Source organism: Clytia hemisphaerica, unplaced genomic scaffold (assembly GCF_902728285.1).
Source record: "Clytia hemisphaerica strain Z4C2 unplaced genomic scaffold, Clytia hemisphaerica genome assembly, whole genome shotgun sequence".
Taxonomy (NCBI): Eukaryota; Metazoa; Cnidaria; class Hydrozoa; order Leptothecata; family Clytiidae; genus Clytia; species Clytia hemisphaerica.
Window position 1 is genome coordinate 381,133 of NW_027103918.1, and position 21,314 is coordinate 402,446.

Genomic DNA, 21,314 nt, shown 5'->3' on the forward strand with positions numbered 1-21,314 from the left:
TATCATGTGTCTGGATAAGACAACTAATTATTCAGGGTATTTGAAGAGTTTCACAACTTGGTTTGGCAAAAAATATCCCTGAAAGTAAGCCCCAATCGGGGCTCCAACCTCAAATAAAATCGTTAAAGCCTGTGCACTAGATCAATGAGACCCTCCAGTATTTTCGTACTGAAGTCTCGACTTTTCAAGTACTTTAATGGGATAAACTTTCGCGGGGATTAAATTTCGTGGATTTCGCGGATTTGGGTGTCATCCGCGAGAATCCGCGAAATTAAGTCCAAATGGATATTTGGGAGGGTCTCCTCCGCGAAATAAAACTCAAAATATATCAAACAAATACTATTTGAATGTTTACTGGCATCAAAGAAGCGCTAATAATGTGTATTTCAACAACCAACATGTATGATTTGACAGTTAAAGTCACAGAATCGTTAAAATATTTCCACCAAATAGTGCCACCCGCGAAATTTTATTCCATTAAAGTACATCGGTGTACCATAAGGTTTTTGACCATAATGAAAGAAAATCTATTTCCGTATTGACGATTAATGCCTGCCTGAAATGTTTCAATTTTAATCAAATAAAATCAAGAATAATTAAGTGCTCTGACCATAGGTAGAAAATTGGATAATTGTGTTCAAATGAAACTTTGTTTCTAGGTCCATTTTATCAAAAGATTGTTCATTCAATTAATACACTCTTCTCAAGATGCATAAATTTATTGTTGTCCTCGTAAAATTACATATTCACAATTATAATTGTGTTGTTTACACCCTTATGAGACATTTTGAATTTCAAGTACTTTTGTTTTAGAGTTAATGTTTGCCTTTTGGGAATTTAAATTGGTTTAAATGTATAATTTCATAACAATGAAATTTGTTTGAAAACGAGGACAACAATGAATTTATGCATCTCTAGAAGAGTGTATTAATTTGGGACAAGCTGGAGTTTTTACAAGCTCTTTCTTGTCGACCTGTGCTTTTCACGGTAGTGGCGGAGATGTTTACGTTTGTTCCAAACGCCACTATATTTTTCCTCATAAACCACCGTGATGGCTGTAAACTCTGCGGATATATTTTTTCCTGTGTTCACTATCCCTCTGACGGTTGATGGCATCGTCTACAGCTACTTTAAGGGAGCTCGCTTGGGCTAGAACTAAATATGGTGAGTTTTCGACAAAATTTGATAAAATTAGTTCCCTCTCGTGTAACTTTTGGCATGTCCAAAAATTTTGGCTAAAAAAATGTATAAAAAGATTCCCATTTCCGCACTAAGATTCATCATTTTTTCTGGAAATTTATTCTTACAAAAGGCCATTTCTTGACCAGGACAAATGATTCAGGTATCAACTTTGGTATCGTTGGAAATCTCTTTCTCTCAGCTACAAAAAATAGCAGATTTTTTTTCTCTGAATCTCAAGTGGTCAGGAGTTATGACCAATCGGTAAAATGACCTTTTCAAGACGTATATATACGCCTTTCGCCGTCTAAGGGTTAAAGAATATCTCCCATTGTCAGAGGAATGTTCATGCTAAATTTTGACTATAGCTATTATAGGTAAACTTTTGTTAAGGATATATTCCACTTTTTGCTACCACACATGCGTGCGTGCGCGTGCGCAGGCAGAAGAGGAACTTCATCATCGGAAAAAGTAGCCTATAGTATAATCGGTTTAGTTAGCCGACAAAAAAACATCTTTTCATTTATATTTCTGTTCTCAAAGTTCAATGTTATATCAGATTAGATGTTAGAGTTTTGTAGAGGTCTGCGATTCAGACTAACAAACGCCGGGTTAAAAATTAAAATCTATCGCTAAATTTCAAAAAATGTATGTAGTCCTCCAAAACAAAAGAACAGTTAGATACGATCCGTTGTCATGATTACGGCGCGTTTCTATGTGCGTTTTGGAAAGGAAATAAGTGGCTTCAATTTCTCTTATCTGGCACCCAGATGGTTGTCTGATATTCTGATGGTAGATTGGCGGCCGTCCACGCTAAAAAAGCTCTAAAGGAATGATAGTCGGCCTTTGATGTGCCGCATCCCCAGTCGGGTTCAAACCATCTGGGTTATCTGGCACGCAGATGGTGAAATTTTCATCCGACACGCTAAAGCTCTGAAGGTCGGGAAAAATTTCGGGGAAATTGGCCCGCTCCTTTAGAGCTTTAAATGAGATGGACTTTTCTGAAGTAATTGAGGCATTGTGGTTCAGTTTAGCATAACAAACACAAATAAATTATATAATATCTTTATCTCTACTATGTTCTATAAATAATACTCATAATTTTATTGCGTCTAATCTAGAAAATCCTATAAATTGGAAAATTCTATTCAAAAATCTATATTATGTGGTAAAATTTTTAAATTTTTTTAAATTACAGCTAAAAATATGTGTTTGCACGAATAGCGATGTTAAACAAGAGGATACCTTTTTTGTATAAAACGTATTGTGGTATCCATCTACCATAACCGATAACTTACACACTAAACATTACGTACTGATCGGCCCGTAACGTTTTTATAAGGTCATTGGTCGGTTAAAAAATGAAGCAATTCCATTGGTGGAAATTGACGTAACGGATGAAAAAAGTAGAATAGAAATTCCTTCAACTTTTTTTTTGTTCGAGCGAAACTTTATTTATGACGTAATCTTTTCTTCGGGTAAAAAAGGTTAAAAAAAAAGTGGAAAGTGGAGACCGGCCTGTAAACGTTTACTTTATAAAATATCCTCTTGTTTAACATCTCACGAGGCGAAACATTTACAATATACATACATTTATATTATTTAAAAAAAGCTAAATTCACAAATAATTCCTTTAAGAACCATGCAATGCAATCATTAAAAACCTCATCTGTAAAAATATTTCCAATATCTAAACGTCGTCCTTTAAAAGGTGCGTGTGTGATAAAATAAGAAAAAAAAGTAGACCTTAAACTCCTTAAGTAGTGTTTTTGACTCAGACTGAAATGAGACTTTATACAACAAACCAACCCGGGTCCTTCAAACTTTTCTCTTCAGTGTAACTGAAGACGGGAATACGTCTAACATGAAAGCAAATGCTTTGGTCCCTTTTTCTTCATTTTGTAGTTTGATTACTGATTAAGTCTCCCAATAAAAAGAACTAAAAAATAATGTAACGTAAGTGGCTAATGCATAAGGGACCAGAAGGGACGGAGAATAAATTCCAGACCAACCAAGAAACTGTAAAAAACTAGTAACCGAAATTAATAATCCTCCTTGTAGGGTATCAAAATTAGAATAAATATGCGTCCAGCTTTTATTTCGAATTATTCGAAATATCTTTTAAATAAAGAGTCACGAGTAGGGTAGATAGTCAAATGGCAAAGTCAAAATATTCAAAGTGTAGTATTTTTTGTGAACATTTTATCAATTGTAAGACATTTTGCGCAATATTTAACCTCCTAGATAAAAAATCCAGCATTCCCCAGGGGGTCTTTGCTTCTCACTAAAGCGAAAAATGAGTAAAAATGGCATTCTTTGCCCATTTTAAGGCTATGAAAGGCCAAGAAAGGGTCAAAATGGTTTTTAAATGGTGTCTTGTACTAATATTCAACATAAAAAGATAAGATAACCCCAGCGAGATCGCTCAATGTTTTAATTTCAAGCTTAAAAGGCTGATTTTCTCCAATTCTAGGTATCAAAATGCATGAAAGCAGCGTTTTTGAGGACCCACAACTTTTAAACTTTTCAAGGCAGACACTTGAAATTTTCTGCAATGAAACACTTCAGGGATAGCTCCAGGAAAAATCAATTTTCATTTTTCAAAAATCTTTTATAAATCCATAATGGCGCCCTAGAAATTGAGTTTACATGCTAACTGCCAATATTTCGAGCTAAAACTTGGTTTTCTTGGGTCAAAATTTCAAAAATGATTTCAAATATGGTCTATATATATCTTTAGGGAGAACACTCAAGCTCACTCAAAACATTGTGTTTTAAAATGAAATGCAATTCCATTCCAATTTTTATTCATTTTTCGCTTTAAAATCAAAAACCTCCCTGTGGAATGCTGGATTTTTTTATCTAGGAGGTTAAGAGTTGCGCAAAATATCTTACAATAAATAGATTAGATTTTCACAAAAAAATACTATACTTTGAATTTTTTGACATCATGCTAAAAATTGTAGTTGACGATCTACCCTACCACCAGAGAAGTTGCCAAAGATCGATAATCTGTACTCCATGCACAGAAGAAAAATTATTCTTATAAATGAGAAGAACTAGCGAGATGTTTCATTGGTTTCAAATTACCCTTCACCTTTTTCGATTGTCTATTTATTTCCTTGAGTTTTTTCATAATAATTTTCACCAAATAATCCTCAAGTACACTTGCTGCATCTTTATTTTGTTTTGTCAAAGTTTCGTAAAAATGAGAAAATGTCATATCAGGTTTTCTCTGTTTGACCAACAAAAGCATTTCACGAGATGGTGAGTAATGCCCCGGGTTATTCTTCAAGTTCTCAAGTTGCAAGAGGTCATGCTTTTTAAATCCCTTAACAACTTCCTCACAAAAAGATTTCCAAAAATAATCTCCTTTAATTCCTTGGCAATCACCAAGCAAAATCTTCAAGTTATCTAACTGATATTCGTCGAGTCTGTCTATAGATATATTCATTGGGAATTTCTTGAAAAATCGAATCAAATCTTCACGCTTAGGTGACAATTTTCGCACTCTATGAAGAATTAATTTAATCTGTAAAGTTCTTTTTTTGAGGTGACTGACAATCTCATTGCCAAGACGAAAATGACAGTCTGGGGACAATCGCCGTATATCAAGTTTTTTGCGAGATCCTTTAAGTAAATCAGGAGCGAGTCTTTCCCAAAGGGGTAACTGGTTGTTTGTTTTATGATCTAACTGGTCTTGAAGCTTTCTGAGATCGGTTTCTGACACCTTTTCCATATAATACGACATTGTGAATCCCTTCTTGTTTTGGTACTTGTAAAGACCTGTAAAAATACAAAAAGTTTCTTGTGCGTTAAAAGACTGAATGTATATTTCTCGAAGCCGGAAGTGTCCGTTATCTTACCTCCCCTTTTAAATGACAAGCTCCCTCAGGGAATTGAGATTTCCAAGACCGCCTTTGCTTGGGGATTTTGAAATATGGGAGCCTCTTGTATGCAGGGGGTAGAGAGGTGGATGCTCAAGAGACACCGCATATAAAAATAATAGGAGATGCTTAAAAGATCGGGTGTAATGGCAAACACCCCGTCAATTTTGAATTTAAACAATAAAACTAGTGACAAATGACCGGACTATTTTAGATGCTTCTATAAAAAGTATTACGTCATGAATTCACGCTAATGCCCCTACAATATTAAGATCAAAAGCAACTCACTCTCGGCGATCTTTTGAAGGGTTGCAAAATCGTGATCATTTCTAACGGAGTTGATGAAAGCAATTGAATTGAAATGGCGATGGTTAAGCATTGCATCTATTAACTGGAAGTATTTATCACATCTTAAACATCGATTACCAGCACCTTTGCAACATATATTGACTTTTTGTGCCAAAGCAATAAATAAAACTTCTTTAGGTATTTCCTTAATGTTAGCAAACGCCTTTTTAAGAAAGTACAGAGCATTACCAAATGCCATATTTTCAATAGCATATACCAATGGTGGTTTCTTTGAATGGCATTTAACATTAGTTAGAAATGGCCATTTTTCGACTATAAGCTCGACTACTCTGATGTTTTGAGGTTCTCTAGCTGCATAATGGATAAGTAACAAGCCATCAGTATCTATAAGTGTTTTAATGCTTCCTTTTGTGACCAACGCCAGCAGCTTTAACGTCAAATCATGTTGACAAAACATAATAGCAAAATGCAAAATTGAATGATATCTTTTATTAAGAGGTTGACATAGGATTTCTTCTTTCGTGTCATTAGTAATGGATTCATTTCGAACGAAAGTTTCGATTTTCTTGAGGTTTCCATTGCCAAGAGCATCCAATAATTCTCTTGCACGAAACGTCTCACAAGTGTCGTGTAGTTTTTCTTGCTTGTCATCATAGGCTGAAAGTCAATTATTAAAAACAATTATACTCTATTGTAACTCCTTGTGCCTTAAGCTCCAACTAAAAGTGCGAAATTTTGGATAGATTTTCATTATTTTATCTTGTGTCAGCCAACGACGAAGCCGAGTTATACATCACTGAGGGTTAATAAATCCAATAACCAACGAAAACCGAAAACCTATTTTATACAGTATATGGCCCCCAAAACGGAGACGGCCCCCAAAACGGAGGTCGTCATTAAAATGAAGATTCTGACTTGTAGATTTATCAGAATTAAAAGATTTTTGTTTATTTTGAAAGAATGATGGTTATACTTAAAAATGAGCATGTTTTTGCTGGTTCGAGACAGATTCAAAATAACATATTTGCGTCTAAAGGAAATATTTTAACACCAAAATTAGATAAAGATTGCATATAACTCACTCTAGTTCCTTCGATATTGAAAATAAGTTATGAAAACGGGGTATAGGAAACTTTCTACACCTAATGACGTTCAGAAAATGCAAATACATCTGTGACTTTAGAGGCTGGGTAAAAGATATAGCATCTTGAAGGTCAACCATTATTTTGGAGCCCTAGAATCAGCATAGACAAAACCGAAAATTCTAAATATGAGAAAAAACAAAAAATCTTGGAATTCTATTCCTATCACCTTGAGTGAATAGTTTATAACAAAAAATTAACATTATATAAAAAATTTCGCTGAATCAGCAAAAACGGTAAATTCTGTCATTTTTTTTGCAAAATTTAGGAGAAAAATATCTTTAAAGCTTAATATTTTCAGTTTCAGTTAAGCTTTTTTTCTAAAATTTTCACAGCTTATTCCATACATGAATGGAACTATTTTCAAAAGAGATTTGTTTTCAAAAACCTGATTAAGACGTTGTTAAATCAAAATTGTCATTTAGAAAATTTCTAAATTTTCAGTTTGGACTTTGCAATATCGAAAATCTTGAAATATTTCATAAAAATCATAAATTTCCCATCCATCGGGTCGTAAATTTAAGGGAAAACACAAATATGTTCATAGTTTTTCCCGCTATTACCACTGGGCTTAATAATTTGATTTTAACTACACCTCCGTTTTGGGGGCCCCAAACCTGCATTTTGACAACCAGGGGTACTGTAAAAATTTTATCAAATAAATTTATGCCCAAAACCCTATAAATCACATTTCAAAACTATGGTCAAAATTTTGTATTCATATCTTAGAGATATCTCGAGAAATCGCTAAAATTTCAAACCTCCATTTTCCTCTAGATTTGAGACAAATTTCAAATTTGATCGCCGTTTTGGGGGCCACATACTGTATATGTTTTATTATATACCTAGAGGCAAAAACAAAACATTAATTATGTCAATAGTCGAACGTTAGACTTAAAACACTCTCATAATCGAACGTTCGAGTTCTTTTCTTTTTTAATGATTTTCTTAATTACTTTGTTCATGAAATTGACAATATATTTATTTTAATGAATTTCTTCAGGGGGGTGTCAGGGCCGGGGGGTGGTGTCAATTTTGTTGGTATCGATACCAAAATGAGGGGGTGGGTCCCCCTTTTTTAACTTTTGCTGAAATTGGTATCTGACTTAAAATGTTGTATAATGTAAGTATAAAAACTTATTTCACTATACGGTCCTGATTCCATATAAAAGCATTCTTCATTCTATAATTGAAATTTAATTTTTATTTAACTTTTGCTGTTCCACATAGTACGTACGCACTAAAATGTCGAAAATCGAGTACCCCCTCCCCCCTGTACGCAAGCGTGCGCAAATGGCTAACCCCCCTGGTAAGTACGTACTTTTTCATTCACCCCCCCCCCTCGGTTGAAGAAAATTTCGAATTCAAATCGCTTGACTCGGACCTTTATTTCATACATGAAACTCAATGTTTATTAAGAAACTTTTTCTATTCCTTGATGCGTATAAGAAGCGTAAAAATTGACAAAAAAAAACAAGCAAAAAAGGGCTATGAAAAATTTCTCTGCGTACACCGTACATTTTCCTTTGACCTCTCCCCTCCCCCTGTACGCAAGCATACGCTTTTGAGAAGACGCCCCCTACCCCTATAGTGCGTACGTACTATGTGAACGGCCCCTTATTTGGGTTTTCAGAAGTACAATTTCCAACCCAATTTCCAAGCAATTAGCCCCCCTCCGTTTATTAAAATCTCGAAAATTCTCCAACCCCCACCGTTTATTTGGCACCTAAGAGTACGTGTATATAATAATAACTTATCATGAATTTTCATCTCTTTGATTTAAAAAAGGTCAAACAAAGAAATTACATACCCAAAAGGTGCAAAAGGTCATTTTTGTGTGCAGCCTTGGCCAAGTCGTAGGGTGTCTTTCCGCTCCTGGATTTCTTAGTTTTGATGCTCGGGGTTTTCTCACAAATCATTTTGACGATCTCTCTCATGGCATTTCTATCTTTTCTCTTTCCCTTACACAACAGATGTAAAATTGTTTCACCTTTTTCATCTTGTACCAAAGGGTCATCACCTCCGTCCAACATTTTCTTAATGCGGATTTTATTCAGTTTTTGATTGTGATAGTGCTCATGGAAAGGAAGATCAACGCTGTTGGTTTTTACGATCTTCCTTTTCACTTTTTGACGAACGTGGCTTACCAGATCATGGTCCTTCTTGTTACAATTAGTTTTCGTATTTTGGACAATGTAATTCAAAAGTTCACTGTTCAATGAATTCTCAAAGTCTTGAACTGCTGTGTGACGAGTTGTCTCCACATCTTGGACAATGTGAATGGTTTCTTTGGAACCTAATGGTTGCCAGTCAATCGTGTATTTCAAAACCACTCTTTTTAGCTTTTTGGCCTGGTCGTCAATATTAGCCTGGAAAAAATTCACCCGTAAAAATTATAAAAGGAATCAAAAAACAATTTTGGTTTTTCAAAATAGTAATATTTTCAAAATAAGGCGAGACCAATGAAACCTGCCGGCCCTGAAATTCCAGAAATTGAAATAAAAACAAAATTGATTTTGGTATGTTTTGGTAGTACATTTTTATTTTCATTGCTACAGAATGCCAAATTTTCAAAATTTTGGTAGTTTTTCCAAGGTTTTAAGAATTTAAATGTTCAATTTTTCATTTTATCCATAAAATCAAAATTTCTGTGCTTTTTTATTTTCTATTTTGCATTTTTGTCAGGATGTAGTAGTATAAATTGCTGCCTTTTTAAGGAGATTTTATAGATGAAATTCTGCTTTTATTTTTATTTTTTCGCTGATCAACCAACCCTCTTTTATGGGTAGCTTGGCCCGTAAAACAACAAATTAGAAAATTGGTCTTGGCTAAGATAAAATAAAATACAAATTTTATCAACATTTCCAAGAACCACTAGAAAAATTTCGTGTTTAATAAAAACTTAATTAAAACCAGCCGCTGTTTCCTTAAAAAAAGCAGAAAAATTCGTATTAATTTCAGATTGTGCGAATTTCAAGGCCGTTGAATACTTGCCAAGTAATATTCCTGTAATAAGGCATTTTTAAAAGTAGAAAAATCAGATATGTCTTATATTTAGTGATAAGCAATAATAAGATAGGTGCATCTAGAAAAGTAGGCAAAAAATTTGTTATTTTCAACAAAGTTCTTTTAACCCGTTAAAAAGTGTCACTGGCATCATGTGAGATCTCTTAATTTTTTCTAGTTTTGTATATATGGTGAAGATCAGAGATCTGACCTCAAGGAGAGCAAGTGTTGAAAATACTAAATAAAATAAAGATAATAAAAAACATAAAAAGGGACTAATATTTTTATAATTATACGTTCTTTTTGAATTTTTCTAAATATATAAATCAAACCAATCAAACATTCTGTTAAGAAATGAGAATTTTATGCGAAAAAGAACCAACAAATCAATAGTCATAAAGTTTAAAGTTTGGTCTGAACCTGGAAGCGCCGCTATCTATGCCACTTTATTTTTTAGCCCGCCTTCATATAAAAGATTGGCATTTCATTCTTAATTGGAGGGATGTACGCGCATTTGAAATAAAAAACTATTTGAAAATTTGGAGTTGAGAAGTGAGCATTCTGAAAATCAATTTCACTACACCATGGATTTGCATGGATTTAGATCATACACAACAAAAGTTATATAAAATAAACAACATACTCTTTGATCATCAATATCATCATTTCCATTTTCTTCATTTTCAATATTGTTGATATCTGCAATTTCAATTGCATCTTCTGCTTTCTCCTTAAAAAGAGAAAAGTATTAGCTATTTTAGTTAGTCTGGTCACTCAGCCTCATCAAACATAACAATTCTGCATTTTTGTTGTTGTACGCCTGCAACCTTTGTGTGTCCCGCCTTTTCAAATATTCATTAAAATTAAGCTCAAAGTCAAGTTGTCCCACATTCAGAATTTCAAAACTTGGCAACTATGCAAAATGTCATGGACGTAGTAGATGAAAGGGCGTTGTTGAAACTAAGTCAAATATAGACAATTATTTCAGTGGAATTTTGTCATTGAATCATGAATGAATAACCAGTGCTTCACAAAGTACGATATTTCAATCACACGGAGGTGCATCAAAAAACAGCTTTTTTCGAGTTTTGTATCGTTTACCCAAACGCTGAAATCCCATGTAGGCTTAGGGCTCAAGACTCAACTCAACTCAAACTCCAATATGAGACATTTTACTGACCGAAAACTGTTTATCATCATCAATTTTGTCAATTGTCAGAATCGTTTACTCGCTGGAAATTTTCTGCAACTTTCTGAAATATCATTTTTTTCGATTGTGCGCCTACTACCTACTACCATGGAGGTAATAAAAAATAGAGGAGGTGCATCAAAAAAACAACTTTTTTCGAGTTTTGTATCGTTTACCCAAACGCTGAAATCCCATGTAGGCTTAGGGCTCAAGACTCAACTCAACTCAAACTCCAATATGAGACATTTTACTGACCGAAAACTGTTTATCATCATCAATTTTGTCAATTGTCAGAATCGTTTACTCGCTGGAAATTTTCTGCAACTTTCTGAAATATCATTTTTTTCGATTGTGCGCCTACTACCTACTACCATGGAGGTAATAAAAAATAGATGGGGAATTAACTCCTTTTATTTCATTGTACCTAATCATCGGAAGCAAACGGCTCCTTCTTGGTTGCAATGGGAAAAAATGATCAATTTTGTGTGCACTCATGGGAATATTTACTCTTAGGTTCCAAATAAACGGGGGGTTCGAATAAACAGGGGAGTTGGAAAATTTTCTAGATTTTAATAAACGGGGGGGCCTAATTGCCGGGGGGGTTGGAAATTGTACTTCTGAAACCCAAAAATAAGGTAAAAATAGGCTAAAATCAGGCTATTTAGAGCAAAATAAGGGGCCTTCTCTTTGACAGCTGAAAATATTCTTAGAGATTAATAAACGGGGGGTCCTAATAAGGTCCGGGGGGGTTGGAAAATTTTCGAAAAATTAACAAGCGGGGGGGCCGTTTATTTGGAACCTAAGAGTAAGTTAATAAAAAAATGAATAAAAAGATGTTGGATTTTTAACAACTCTATTGTGAGATAATAGCTTTGTTGATCAAAATAAGAAAAAGCTTGCAGTAACAAACACAAAATTTTACGATTTTTTTGGTATTTTTAATTTTTAATCATTCCGAAACAGAGGGTAATTTAGCAAAAAAATAAAGGGAATTTAAATAGTGGTATGAAAGAAAAACCTAAACCAAATGAAGATAGAAGGAAAGTAATAGTGGAGAAACAATGAATCGCGTAAAACTTTTAAATTGATAAACACAATACAATAATTTACACAAGTTCATCAAAATACATACAAAATTGGGACAAATACGAAAGCAAACACATCAAATACATCAAAAAACATACAAACACAAAACATAACCCGAAGTCCCAGACTTGTGACTGGCAAAGTGACTTTCCACATGTTTAAGGGCCCACACTCAGTCGCCTTCAGAAAACATAACAGAAATAACAAACAACAAACAGACACTACAACAAAATACAGTACAAAAGGGCAATAAAAACACTGTAATAAAAGGTGAAAAAAAATTGTAGCAAACAACCTCTCACACAAAAATAGAAAAAAATCACATAAAAATTGAAAAATACAGAATCAGAAGTCGAATGAGAACCCGGTTCGGCGTCCCGCGACGGGACGACCGCACGGGGAAAAGAAAAGTGGAAAATGAATAACTCCGATGCTAATGCTAATTCCTCAGACGTGAAAAAAAAACACAAAAGAAAAACACAAAAAAAAAACACAAAAAAAACAAAACAATTTCACAATTTGAAAAATATGTAAAAATTCTTTGACGGTTTCCCATACTTCATAAAACAGTCCGGAAACATGGAAAAACATTTGACAACTTGCTTCTTCAAGAAAACATTTGAAGCTCCCTGGTTTCGCATTCGAATGAAAAGCTCAGTGACTCTAGGAGTCAGATCTTCAAATATGAGTGTGCTACGTGCTATCCGTAAAATTTCTGAAAAGATAGATCCATAAAAAATGCACGATGGGATGTTACTGTCGGCATGTGGTATCCTTACAAGACATCTCTCTTATTAAAAAGTTTATATCTGAAAATATTGTTTTCAACGGTGATATCTAAATCTAAAAACGATGCATGGTTTCAATGGTGCTTAACTTTGAGATCCAATTCTTTAGGGTAAATCTGTTTGTAGCAATTATGAAACTCATCTCTGTCATTTAAGGCACACAAATCATCAATAAATCTGCCTACAGAGTGGAAGTTATAGGCACTAGGCGAACTAGCAGAAATGAGACCTTTGACATACACGTTTTTTTTATTTTAAGAAACACACTTTTAAGAAACATGAGGCTCAGAATGCCTAAAAACTAAGAAACATCTAAGAAACATGCTGAGGCTGAGAATGAGAAAATAACATTTTTTATTCGTTTTTTTAATAAACTTCCAATCCAGCCTTCCATGAGGCTGATTATGTCAAAAAGTTAAGAAACATGTAAGAAACATTTAAGGCTCAAAAGGCCGATTTCTTAAGAAACATTGAGGCTGCTTGATAAAACTAGTTTCTTAATAAAAAAAAAACTTGTACTCAGATTCAAAATGGTACAAAAACAGATTTGCCCAAAAAAGTGCAGGATCTATTCCCATGGGAATTCCAATACACTGTTTAAGAATAGAATTGCCAACTTTGAAGAAGCAATTTTTTATCAGAAAGGACACACAATCAGACAGTGAAGTACCGTAAATCACCGATTAAGCGCCCGGGCGCTTATTTAATTTTTCAGGCTCTGAGGGGGGCGCTTATTCAAGCCGGGCACTTATTCAAGCGGGGCACTTATTTTTTTATTTCAGAAATTCGTATATCAACAAATTCGGAATCTGCTTAAACTTAACTTCAAAAAAGGATGAATAAATAAAAATCCAATTGACAATTTCTATCATTTTATTCTTAATCGTTTTTTTCTTTTTAAGACAATATCTTATTCAATCAATAACAATATCTTATCCCGGAAATTAGCCTAGGCCACCAATTCGAATAAGCGCCCCTCCCTGGAGGGGGGCGCTTATTCAAAGGGGGCGCTTATTTGAGCAGGGCGCTTATAAAATTATTTTAACTAAATGGGGGGCGCTTATTCGAGCGGGGCGCTAATTCAAGCGGGCGCTTAATCGGTGATTTACGGTACTAGTAAAGAATCTATCATCCTTCCCTTTTGTAGTCCAGTATGCTGAAGTATTTGAAAAATATTAATATTTCTACAACCTAAATCAAACGCAAAGTTAATAATTTTGGTTAAAATTTCAATGAGAAGATCTTGTGGAAGGGTTTTGTACAGTGTTGCAAAGTCGAATGTCAAAATTCTTTTTGCTTTTTTCTTGGCATTGATTCTGTTAAGATGTCCAATAACAGGCGAAGAATTTTGTACAACCCAGAACTTATTGAAACTACAATCTCCTTCGAAATATATTGAGATTTTAGTGTATTTTAATGTACTTTTCAGAATTTAAAGTTCGGGCGAGATTGCTATTTTAGCACTTCCACTTTCTTCCATTGAATGTTTCGATTTTAGAGGGGTTTGGTGGCTTCTAGGCTATATTCCAAGCCTCATTCGAGCAAATTTGAGCTTTTAAATCCTGAGATCCTAAGCTCCTAAGTCTTAAGTCTCATGTTAAAACTCAGAGTTAAAACTCTTCTACTTTCCAACTGTAGTTTAAGGCGCCTAAAAATCAATTGTGGTGTTCAAAATTACACCGGGAACTCCCCTTTGTCTCAAATATTTCTTGAAGGATTGTAGGAAAGAAACGAGATTTATGATGGAATTGCTCAACATGTTTGTATAGGACTTTGAAGACCATGGAGACATAACGAGTACTACATGATTTGGAAGCAATGATGAAGCGGCAACCAATAGGATTCTTATGCATTTTAGGAATCCAATACATAATGGGGAGAGTTTTCATTTTGTCGGATAATGATAATCCAAATGTTTTACACAAGCTATATATATATTATATATATTCACCATCAGTATATAGAATAAGAAATCATAGCATGGATCTCAAGGCTATTTCCAGTCCAGATAGTATGTATTTTGAAAAAAAAGTAGTATATATGTATTTTGAAAAGATAGTATCTATATTTGGAAGATAGTACCGTCAACTGCTCTAACTTGGGACTATCTGACAAAACAATAGAACATGGGACTGCAATTCAGCCACCATTTCACCGAACCTCCAAAGTCATCTGATTTGAGTTAGTGAACGGCGTATTAAAAAATACATGATTTCTCTTTTGCACCGAGTAGGCTTTTAAATCGAAATAAGAAAAAATCCGTAGTGAAACACAGCGAAGAAGACCAAATTAGTGGCAAAACGATGGAGCGTTTGACATCACTCGTGCGGCAAGTTACACACTTTTTATTTGTTAATCCCATCGGGCGATAGGCGGTTAGGCGAGAGGCGTTCTCTAATTCTCCAATTGACGTCCGGTCATTTTGAATGAAAACAAAAAGGGCACGCTTTCAGTGAAAGTTATCGTGACATGTTGTGACAGAAAGTATGATTGATAAACTTGGTGGAGTTATCAAAACAAAATTGTTGTCAATAAGATTTAACAGTAAGTGAAAATACAGGCCAGATTGTCAACAGTCCCATGTTTCGACCAATCGTCCCAAGTTAGACAGTCACGGAAATCCTTGCATTTGCACGGGGTGTGCATTTGCAACGGTTTCAACAATTTTTTCCGACCCTGTGCAAATGAGATAGAACGTGTAAGGCAAAATGCACGAAAATTAAAAATTATTACTTTAAAATGAAAATGGCATAAAACGAAGACGAATGGCATTTTCATTTTCTCTTTAGGAGATTCTTTAGCATTTTTAGAAAATTTTTGTCTACCCACTACGGGTTAAAATTTTGATCTGTGCATTTTTTTATAATCAAGTGTAACATTTTCTCCTCTCTGTGTAAATTGCAACGAGTCGCAGTGATCGAGTGTATTTGCACGGGGTTTTTTCGTCACTTTCGTTTTCGACCTGTTGCATTTGCCGCATGTTGAACCCTGTGCAAATGCAAGGATTTCCGTGACTGTTAGAGCAGTTGACGGTATGTATTTTTGAAAGATAGTATGTATTTTTGAAAGATAGTATGTATTTTCGAAAGATAGTATTTTTGTCCGCGCCATAGCGTGAGAATTTAATAAGGTATATATATGTAAAAGTTATAAGCCCTTTACAGGATTTGATGAAAAAAAAGAGATGGGAAAATGCTATTTTAAAATCAGACGGTGACAGTGATATAACCTCAGTAATTCTGGTATTTTAAAATTTAAACCTCTAAAAACTGGTGTTGTGGTGACCGGTGTAATCACGTTTTTCAATAGACCTTTTTTTAAAGAGGCAGCCATGTTGAATAATTTACAGTCTGGGAAATCCTCTCAATTGCACGCTTATGTTCGGAGGCCGTAAGCGCGCAATTGCACGGTTATCAAAATGGCAGAATTTTTATGCAGGTAATTACACGCTTATCGAAATTGTTCTGAAATGGGCGGTAAGCGGTAAGCGTGCAATTGCACCCTTTATTATTCTGATACGCAATTCCTTCCGAAAGCTCTGTTGAATTTCAATAGCCTAGGGCAGTTTTACTCAAAATTTATTGTAGAAGAAGATTCCGTAAAAATGGATTGCCCGTTAAACCATGCCTTCGCCCGAATTAGAGAATTCTGAACCCCTTGAAATCCCTAAGCAATTTCAACCGGGGCGGGAGCGGGCGTAAATTATAACCATGCAATTGCGCGCTTACGTCCACGTAACATAAGCGTGCAATTGAGAGGATTTCCCAGACTGAATACACCGTTTAGGAGTGTCGACTGCGCACGCGTCAATCCAATTTTCCATTGTTTAGATTTTAGCGACCACGGAAAATTCACTCTCCTCTGCTCTGTAAAAAAACGGTAGGTAAACATCTGGTCCTCATAAGGAAACATAGCAGAAAAACGGTAGGTAAAGAACTCCTTTTAATCATAACTTCTTTTCCTCTTGATGAATTTTTGTGAAATTTTCAGGAGAGACTTATAAAATTATCATTGATATCATGTTCAAATATCTAAATCATTCTCTTTAAAGGAGAGAAAAAAATCACAATGTTTACATTCCTCTAACCTTTCATTTCTTCACAGTACTAAAGTGCGCATTTTTACCTACCGTTTTTACCGACCTCTGCAATGGATACCATGAAGATAGCAAGACTCCTAAACGGTGTATTATGTACTCCAGCATAAAAATAATGATACAGCCATGCATAATTTTTAGAATATGCATGATACAGTAATTATGCATGGCTGTATCATTGTTTTTATGCTGGAGTACATAATTATTCAACATGGCTGCCTCTTTAAAAAAAGGTCTATTTTCGGGATTCCGGCGGGATTCAGCCAAAATCTTGACTGGAAAACGTTACGGTATTTGAACCCCTAAAAACCACCCCTTTCTTTGGATCTGTAAAATTTAAATTTGTAAAAGATCCAACAGCCAGACAAATATTCTGCAGTAACCTACCGTTTGTGATTGTAAATATAGAATTGATACAAAAGCAACAATTCCACAAGTTACAGATAAAACAACCATGTCACAGCTGACAAATTGACTTCAGCACAATCCAAAGTCGATGACCACCACATGATCAATGATTAAGATATTATAAAAAAAAGAGATTTTATAAGGAAAAAGAAAAAGAGCTAAAATTTACCAAATCTTTTTTGAACAGTCAAGTACTATTGCAAACTAGGAGAAATGCGTGTATTTCGCTTAAATAGGAAGATTTATCCTAAATAAGATAAAATCGATAGCTTAGTTAGGAGAAATAGCAGAAAAAGTTGATTTTCTCAACAACTTCAGAGATCCGCGTCTTTTTAACTCTCTAAATCAATTATACTCATAAAGAAGATCATGTTGGGCCAAATGTTAGCTTCTTATCAGCGCGGAGTAAAAAAATATAAAACATTTATCCTATTTTGGATAAAATATACAAATTAGGAGAAATAATGCTTTTGTTACACGCTTTGCCGTATGAAAAATATGAGCGTGAATGAAAAGTGTCGAAGGACGAGAAAGTGTTCATTCTCCTTGACACAAACCACACAAACGTAAATTGCGCAAATGTGTCTACTACAATAGGATAAGTTTATTTATATCTAAGTTTCCATTTCTTCAAAACATCGTTACGAGCAAAGTTTTTACTAAGAGAGTTTGATGCATAAAATCTGAAGTTTGCCAAAAGTTGAATAACTTCTGAACGCACGCTGACTGATGGATCAGACTTCACAAGCATACTATACTGGCTCCAAATTTCTCAAATTTATGCAAAGCTTGACGCGGATCTCTGAAGTTGTTCAGAAAATCATCTTTTTCTGCTATTTCTCCTAACTAAGCTATCGATTTTATCTTATTTAGGATAAACCATCCTATTTAAGCGAAATACACGCATTTCTCCTAGTTTGCAATAGTACTTGACTGTTGAAACGAGTCGAACCGAACCAGACGGAACGGAACAAGGGGTCCTGACAGAACAGAACAGAACAGCACCAGGTTGTGCACTAACCAAGCAGCTCTTCGTGCTCCACTCATTCCACGCATGCGCTCTAAGGAATGGTTCTGCAAGATCGGTTATGATGAGATTAGTTGTGCACCAGTTAATTAGTATATGTAATCACATGATAACGAGTGCAATTCGAATATAATTGCACGAGTGATTTTTTTGTTATTAATTTTCCGAGTCCGAAAGGACGAGGAAAATTCGAAAGAAAAAAATCACGAGTGCAATTTTCGAATAGCACACCGTTATGCAAACGTCATAATTATTACTTTTAACACTTGACCGAAAATCAATCCCACAATCCTTTTCGTCTTAATTAAAAAGTCGTGAAAGTCATTACTTTTTCTTTGTAGTTGAGTGTAATTTGCATGCAGGCGTAGTTAACGCGAAGGGTGATGGGATTGAATTTCGGTCAAACAGAAAAATCAATGTCTATTTTTAGATTCACTGCGGTATGCTATTGTACGAGTTATCATGTGATTACGAGCTAATCGCGCAATGGCTTTCACTACTTTATCCCAGTTAGGAAAGTAAATTACAGAAATTACACTGAGAGTTTTATATTTTTCTCTTCTCTTTACGTCTTTCTTTTATTGTTGTTTATTGATTTTCCTTCTCACAAAATAAATTTCGAATGCAATTAAAACGTTCGATGCAAAAAAAATGTAAGAAAAAACATTAAAATCAATTTTGTAAACATTGGCGCGGCATTGGAGAGTGTGATTAACGATTAATTGCTCTCTACAGGATGCAATTAACGATTAATTGCTCTCTTTGAAGGCGTGCCAAATAAGAAAAAATGACCCATCGTGCGATTACCGAGTTTATGTATTTGCACTTTTGAGGACGGTAGAGCGACTGAAGCGATTTGGAAAAACCCGCAATTCCGCCCCGCAAAATCGAGGACGGTAAAAGTGCTGATTTACCGTCGTCCTCAGCTGGTCAGGATCTACTCAAATTAGAACCTTACCGTCTCCGTCGCTGAAAAACACACATACATAAACTCGCTATTACTGATAGTGATACGGACATAAATTTTGTTATACACTTTCCTCAAGTTTTTCGATAGAGATGTTACGGAAGGCTGATTTAGTGTAACAATAAAGTGACTGAGACGACTGTGTTCATTTGGTTTTTCCCGACAGAGAACGTGAAAGTGAAAGTGAAACCATAAGGCATGGAGGCAAGAGAAATTGTTATATGATATTCCGATGGCGGATTGGCGGCCGCCCACGGTAAGGTTAAGTTGAAAATGTGGCGGGGAAACGAGCTTTCTAGTTATTCGAACTCCCGGTTATTCGAAGGTAATTTTATCCCCCCCCCCCTTGGAGATTAGAATAACCGGGAGTCTTATTGTATTGAAAAGTCATATTCGTTGAAAAAGATTTTGGATGGGTCATGAATTTTAAAAATGAAGAAAAAACGCAGGAAAATGCTGGAAAATCTTAAACCTTTGAGTTTCGCTGATTTCAGATAAGTAATTCAGATTTTTTATACCTTTTAATCAAAAGTTACAGCCTATTTCGGCTATTCTCACTCTACTTTGCAGAGACGTAACTTTGCCTCAAGTACTGGGGATACATGCAGTTAATGGGTCCGGGGGGGGGGGCAGTCGGATTTCGGACTGATGGTATGTGCGGACTAAAGATTGGCGTTCAAAATAGCACCCTTACAGTGCAGTGGTTTTTCCCGAAAAATACACCCTTACAGTGCATTTTTCGCCAAGTTGAATACCCTTACAGTGCAGTCTAGCTTTTTTCCCTGAAGTGATTGAAATGGGTCAAACAAAGATTTCGTTTGTGAATTTAGGTGTGATTCTTCTATACATACAGTATATATTTATGTAATTTTGCATCTAAAAAGGGATCCAATATGTACTTGATCCAATATTTGAAAAGAATTGGGTAAAGGGGATTGAATCCCTTAAAAAAACTTTGACTGGACAATTTCATTTTTGTTAGAATTTAGAAATTCGTACCCTTACAGTGCAGGCGTCAAAAAACCCGCCCTTACAGTGCATTTCGGATGCCTTGAAAAACACACCCTTGGTGCCCGCACATCCCCATCAGTCTTTTGCTTGGCTGCCCCCCCCCGGGTAATGGGTTCAAGACGGTGTTATTCAAGTCTTTGAAAATTTTTACCTCACTCCCGCCCTAAAGATATTCAATGGTTGTCGGGCGACCCCTATTCTAGTTTTTATGTTAGTTTATCACTAAGCAGGGGACGTTTTTCCTAGAACTGATTATATACTTGATGGTATATAAAATTGATATACAAAAAAGGCTTTGAGAAGAACTTGTTTGAGGCAAAGGGGTTTCTTTACCCTTAAAACAGATATTGGAAGTAAAAAGACTCATTGTATCGAATCGCCGTATTTTCCGCTGCTTTTACCGAGCATAACGTATTTTTTTGCTGTATACAAGTGCATTAGTATATAACATATAGTAAAAAGTATAAAATTTAGGATGGTATGTGTGGGGTTTGCTTTAAATAACTCGCCAACATTTATAAGCATATGTAGCCTCAGTATTTTGTACCCAACCAATACCTTTGTTGTCTATGGGCAATAGCAATAGAATGCTAAGCGAGCATTGTTATACAATGTTTCTTCATCGCAAGGGATTTTTTTTTCATTTGAATCGATGTGCTCCAAAAAATTGAAACATAGCAGTTTGATAATCTTTCATAATACATAGGACAATGATTGGATTCAAAAGAGCTTTCGAACAAAACACGAAAAGTACTTCTCCCTTCATCGTTTCATTCATTCGAACCACGAAATATATCCACGGCGAAACAGATACCAATAAGCATAACAATAACGTTAATATGATTTTCCACATGAGGTCAAGATGTTCACGACCTTCACTGATGGCGTATTGAATATCCACCGCTTCTGTAACGTGCCGTACTTCCGATAATCGGTTTGTCTTTTCTTGTAAACTACGGACACCATAAACACCGGACATAGCCAAAATAAAAAGGGTGGACACTACACTCAGAAACAGAAGAATGGCAACGAAAACCGAATAGTTTTGTGAAATTGGTTGAATCTCGTCAGAGTTGCTGATCAGGACAATCATTGGTATTAACATTAGCAGGAAGGCCAGTGTCCATAAAACAACCAAACTTTTCGGAGCACGTCCATCAAAAATCGATATGAATCGATTTCGAAGAGTTGAAAATCGTTCGATTCCGATAAGAAGCAA

At 35.2% G+C, this 21,314-nt stretch overlaps 1 protein-coding gene across 1 annotated transcript; it reads right to left on the reverse strand.

The window, feature by feature from the left end:
- Positions 1-2,189: 2,189 nt before the first annotated feature.
- LOC136809659 (uncharacterized) lies at positions 2,190-21,188 on the reverse strand. Its single transcript, XM_067066204.1, has 5 exons — positions 20,850-21,188; positions 10,167-10,253; positions 8,328-8,886; positions 5,355-6,032; positions 2,190-4,965 (listed from the first exon to the last, which is right to left on the reverse strand). The coding sequence occupies exons 1-5, from the start codon at positions 21,186-21,188 to the stop codon at positions 4,223-4,225; spliced, it is 2,406 nt and encodes an 801-aa protein (XP_066922305.1). The 3' UTR covers positions 2,190-4,222.
- Between the last annotated feature and the right edge of the window lie 126 nt (positions 21,189-21,314).

Bases quoted from the DNA above. Each gene is read 5' to 3' on its own strand.
- LOC136809659 (XM_067066204.1), bottom strand. From the start codon at position 21,188: ATGATTGTCCTGATCAGCAACTCTGACGAGATTCAACCAATTTCACAA. The intron at 8,887-10,166 runs GTATGTTGTTTA...AATTTTTTCCAG, and splicing joins ATGATATTGATGATCAAAGA to GCTAATATTGACGACCAGGC. The intron at 4,966-5,354 runs GTGAGTTGCTTT...GTATTTTTACAG, and splicing joins CCTTCAAAAGATCGCCGAGA to GTCTTTACAAGTACCAAAAC.